The sequence below is a fragment of the Vigna unguiculata genome, chromosome 3 (genome assembly GCF_004118075.2).
Source record: "Vigna unguiculata cultivar IT97K-499-35 chromosome 3, ASM411807v1, whole genome shotgun sequence".
In the NCBI taxonomy this organism is placed as follows: domain Eukaryota; kingdom Viridiplantae; phylum Streptophyta; class Magnoliopsida; order Fabales; family Fabaceae; genus Vigna; species Vigna unguiculata.
In genome coordinates, this window is record NC_040281.1 from 43,981,218 (window position 1) to 43,986,483 (window position 5,266).

The 5,266-nt window shown below is 25.9% G+C and overlaps 1 protein-coding gene across 1 annotated transcript; it reads right to left on the minus strand.

Annotated features, from left to right (window-relative positions):
* Nucleotides 1-576: 576 nt before the first annotated feature.
* On the minus strand, nucleotides 577-1,468 carry LOC114177579 (disease resistance response protein 206-like). Its single transcript, XM_028062984.1, has one exon. The coding sequence runs from the start codon at nucleotides 1,374-1,376 to the stop codon at nucleotides 828-830; it is 549 nt and encodes a 182-aa protein (XP_027918785.1). The 5' UTR covers nucleotides 1,377-1,468; the 3' UTR covers nucleotides 577-827.
* Nucleotides 1,469-5,266: the final 3,798 nt, after the last annotated feature.

Below are 5,266 nucleotides of genomic sequence, written 5' to 3' on the forward strand. Positions count from 1 at the left end.
TTAATATTAATTGTTTTATATATTGTCTAAGTATTATTATTGATTTAATAATAATTATTATATTATTTCATATTTATATTATTATTAATTATCTGAGTAATATTTTTTCTAACAGTGAAGACTAATTTCGGAACACGAGATATTTTTTTCAGAATGAATTTAAGGTGACTGTATTAGTAAAGAGTTACATAGCAACACATATTGACTAAAAATAGTATTAGCGTACATCACCATGCAGATACTTGTTTTTACAACTTAAGTAATTGATATGGGTTCGTACGACAAAAATAACTTTTTAATTCATTATAATACAGTCAAGTGTTCATTGAGTAAGTGCTTATCAGTTAGCACTATATATAAGTTATTTATATAGTAGAAGAGAAAATAAAATTGTTTAAATGTGAGTTGAATGTTGTTTTCATTTTGAAGAATTTATTGAAATAGGTTTAAAATAGTTTGCTGACATATTACAAATTATCTTCACGAATTCTCCCAACATTCACATATCATTAACTTCATCAAATTTTTCTGAAGCCAAAATATATTTCTGAGTTCAGGAATCTCCATAATACAAGATTGAGAGTGAAGAAATGCATGGTATTGAGTTTTGAGGAGGATAAACACGGTGAAAGGATTTTCATATAGTACGCATTGTCTCGAACTGAGAACCAATAACATTATTACAACAAGCAAACCACATAGTATGAGAAGAGGCTGTAGATACAAACAGCCATATTTATTTAATATAATAATAACAGTAATTAGAGGAGGCTGTAGACAGAAACAGCCACATTTATTTACTGTAACTTGGTGTGTGTATATATGTATCACCAACACTCGTAAAACTTAATCTCAACACGAAGGCGGAAATAAACATCACCTTCAAAAGCATCGGTCATAATGGTGGCGATACCTCTATGCATAAAGAAATCTCCAGTTCCACCGGTGACTGAGATGTCTCTGGTCTTCTTCAAGGTGGGGTCAGCTCCGGCGAGGGTGATGGTTCCCTCATGATGTGTGTTATTGAGAACAAAGGTGAAGCCGAGGCACGCCGAGAAAGTGTTCTTGGAGTCGTAAATGTAGAAGCCCTGTGCCCGACCAACAGGTTCGGAGTGAAGGTTGTTGTCCAAGGTGACGGGGTCATCGAAAACTACTAGATTTCCGAAGTGGAAGAGGTTTGCCAGTTTGGTTAGGTTGGCACCTTCTGGGGCTGCTACTATTGCGGAGGTTGCATTCAGAGCGTTCCTTCCGTTGTAGATGATGTCGTGGAAGAAGAGGACCAGGTGTTTGCACGGTGCATAGTTCCTCTCCAGTGGGAAGGATGAACATAAAGCAAACAACGTTAAGAAAACAAAGAAGCCAACTTTGGCACCCATGAGTGTCTATGGGGAAAATGAGGGAGATGAACACAAGAGGACTTTGAAATAGGGAAGGACTGTGACTAATACTCTCTGGTTTTGAGTATTTCACTTGTATATTGGGTTCCATTCTATGGTCCTTTTTATAGGGAGTGATGGTTGCAGTTTCTTGAAAATAGTAACTGTATAACTCCAGAAATTTTGATAATGGATGCATAATATCTTTCTACTCTTAAAGTTTGGTGTTTAGTGTTGTTTTGAGAAGCATACTTCAAAATATTTTGAGTAACTTACTGTCAAGTGAAACCATCCCAGCCAAAAAAATAAAAATAAAAATTCAAACAGTAAAACAAACATTTAAATTATTTATGCAGTTGTACTAGTCACGACTTTTGATCATGTTAAATTAACAAAACATACACTCATCGTTACATTATGGTCATTATTCTTTGAGATTTCTCTCTTTTCCATCCAATCAACTTTTGTCAACTATTGTACTTTTCTTTTTTTTACTTTTTGTTGAGTGAAAGGGTGGTTAAAGTAGGTTTTCAACCCTTGGACAAACATGTCTCATAAATGAAGCATTTTGTTTTTGGAGTCAGAAACAAAACAAGTGATCAATGTAATCTTGGCAGCAGTCCAACAAAGAAAACCATATTGTTACTTTAGTCTATTTTTTTTTAGATATAAATATGTTTGGTTTAAAGACTTCCACATTAAATTGAAATGCATTTTATTTTAAATTTAGATATATTTTAGTCTTTAAATTTTAAAAATAAATAAATATAATTTTTTAAATTCAATTATGTTAAATTTGTTTGTTCTATCAAACACATTTTAATATAATTTTAATATAATGTTTGAATTGTTTATACCATTTTCACACATTTAAACTTAAATATAATTATGGAACATCTTTTAAAATGCATAAAAAAAACGTTATTAGATTTAAATAATTTCATCTATTTATTTTTAAAATTTGAAGATAAAAAAAATCAAAATTTTGAACATAGACAAATTTTAATTTAATGTCAAAATTTAAAAATTAAAACATATTTAATCATATATATATATATATATATATATATATATATATATATATATATATATATATATATATATATATATATAATTAGGAGACAAATCTTTAAATTGCGAAAATTTAAAACTCTTTTTTTTTTCCTAAGCAGTGCTTACTTAAATAACTACAAATTACTTGAGCTGACCCGGGAAAAACTAACAACGATTAGTTCCACTCATCCCGTTAATGCTGGAAAGTTCATTTCCGTATTTATTAATCTTTAAATACAAACAATAACATTATAAATGTACATAATCTTAGTTTTTACATGTTTTCAAAATATCAGTACATTAGGATTCATGCACCAATCAAAGTAAGAAAAATAAGTGTTTTACAATTTTTCTGCTAATCATACACAGATCTTTAGTTGGGTAATAGAAAAAATCTCTTCTACATGAGCCTTTGTATTCCTAAAAATTATAATATTTCTTTATCTTCAAATATCAGTATCTTAAACGCATACGACAATAATTTCTAAGTACAAGATATAAGTAGCATAGAAAAACAGTATTCGAATATGATAACATCATTTTTTTATTTATCAACATGTGAATATTGAATATTGTTAGTAAATTTTCAATCATTGTTGTTTTCGTTATTCAATCATTGTTTTTTTTTTGTGCTTTTACAAATTTAGATGCATGTAATATGAAATTAAACAAAATACCTTATTTCGCATTACTGAATTAATTGATGTAGTAAACATTTTCTATTCCATACTTATACAGTTGATGTAGAACATTGGTTATTCCTTTAACTATATTTTGTGCAACATGTAATTTAATATAAAGATTTTAAGAGATACTTTCAATATTTAATCGTTTGGTACTAATATTCTTGTAAATGTAGTTTGACTTTTCGAAAATATTTCCCAATAATAAAAGTGAAGATAAATAAAATACATTATCTTGATCATTAACAATAAATGATGTACAATATAAACCATGTATTTTCTACATAATAACTATTAATAACCCCCTAATCTGTATTTTCTTAAAACCTTTGTCTCCTTCCATTATTAATTCCTGTTGTTGCCATGTTTCTTCAGGACAACTCTCAAGTGGGACTCACACTGTGATAAAGAAAGGAAAATGATACATTAAAAAAAAAAATTAACAAAATTTAACAAACTATTAAATAAGGTACAAAAAAGTACACTTTTATTATTTTTTTTGTTAAAAATAAAAAATTAATCTACTTTAATACTATTTATAAAAAGTTTGTTAACTTTTGTTGAAAATTTTTTTCTCAACAAAAATTGACAAACTTTCTGTAAATAATATTAAAGTAGATTAATTTTTTTATTTTTTAACAAAAAAATAATAAAAGTGTACTTTTTTTACCTTATTTAATAGTTTTTTAAATTTTGTTATTTTTTTTTGTTAATGTATCATTTTCCAACAATAAAGAAAAATAGCAACATGGCGCTAGGAACTTAGCCATATTTATTTCCTCACATAGCACTTTATTATAGGTTCTTTTATTGAATAGTTAAAGTTCAGATGAACCCTATCAATCAATGGCTCTCATTTTCAAATTAGATTGAAAAGAAAATTAGAAAAAAGTTTTATTTCCAATATTTATTACCATTGCTCCTATAACACAACGCTTTGAGGAGGTCAATTGTTTTTTCTTTTATGAATTTTTCTCAATAAAAATAAATATAATTCATAAGTATTTGAAGATAACATGTATATGTACCTTTTTATCTTAGCGTCTCATTATACTTAATAGATTTTTCAAATGAGATAAAACCTAAATTTAATATTTTATTATTAAACATGATTATAGGAAATATTTACAGAGATTAATGATATTGTGACTCATTTTGTTTGACCCACTTTTAATTTATATTTTTAAATTATCATATCACATCACAAAAAAATCAAAATAAATAATTAAAATTGGATCAAACAAGTGAGTCAAAATATCATTATTCACCTCTGGTGTCAGATAACTCTTTTTCTTTTTCATTGATTTATGTGTTAACTTTTAGAAATATCCTTACAAAGATATTATTTCAAATAAAAATTATTTTAAATTTTATCAGAAAATGGTAAAAGGAATAAATTAAATGCGTAAATTGTATAATACAATAGAGTATAAATGGGAACAATATTTAAATTACATGATTCAGCAAATAAGTTATTTAAAAATTTCAATCCTAGGGAATACTAGTGAGCGTGTTCATTTTATTATAACAAAAAATCATAAAATTATATTATTGTCATTATTATAATTATAAATTAAATATAAATAATTTTTATAAATTTATTATAATTTTATTTATTTATTTTGTGGATAACTTTTTAATTAAAAAATAATAAAATTTTAAAAAATGTCAAATAAAAAATGGTTAAATTTAAACAAAGAGTCACTTAATAGATAATATTTATAAAATAGTTATTTTAATTTAAAAATACATATTAAAAAATAAAATTAGAAAAAGATCAAAAACAGGTATCATTTCTACATACAGGTATAAATAAATAGAATACATATATAGGACTGTTACTATACAGGGATATTCTTTCCATTATCAAAATAAATCTCTATTAACCGTTATGTAACAAATGCTTTCACAAAAACAACACTTTTTATTACACTTAGGCAATGATAATATTTATTAAACTCTTATTTGTTTACACTCTTTAATTTTAAGTTTCCTTTTTTTTAATCATATATCTTCTTTAGTAGTATTAAAAAAAAGAAAAAGGGTTATTTGACAACTATTTGACACCTTTTCTAAGAATACAATAGTCTTTTTAAAATTTAACTATTATAGTTTTAGAAGAAAGAAAAAGTGAATAATAATAAGAAGTAGTGT

Coding starts and splice junctions, on each gene's coding strand:
- LOC114177579 (XM_028062984.1), bottom strand. CDS start 1,376: ATGGGTGCCAAAGTTGGCTTCTTTGTTTTCTTAACGTTGTTTGCTTTA.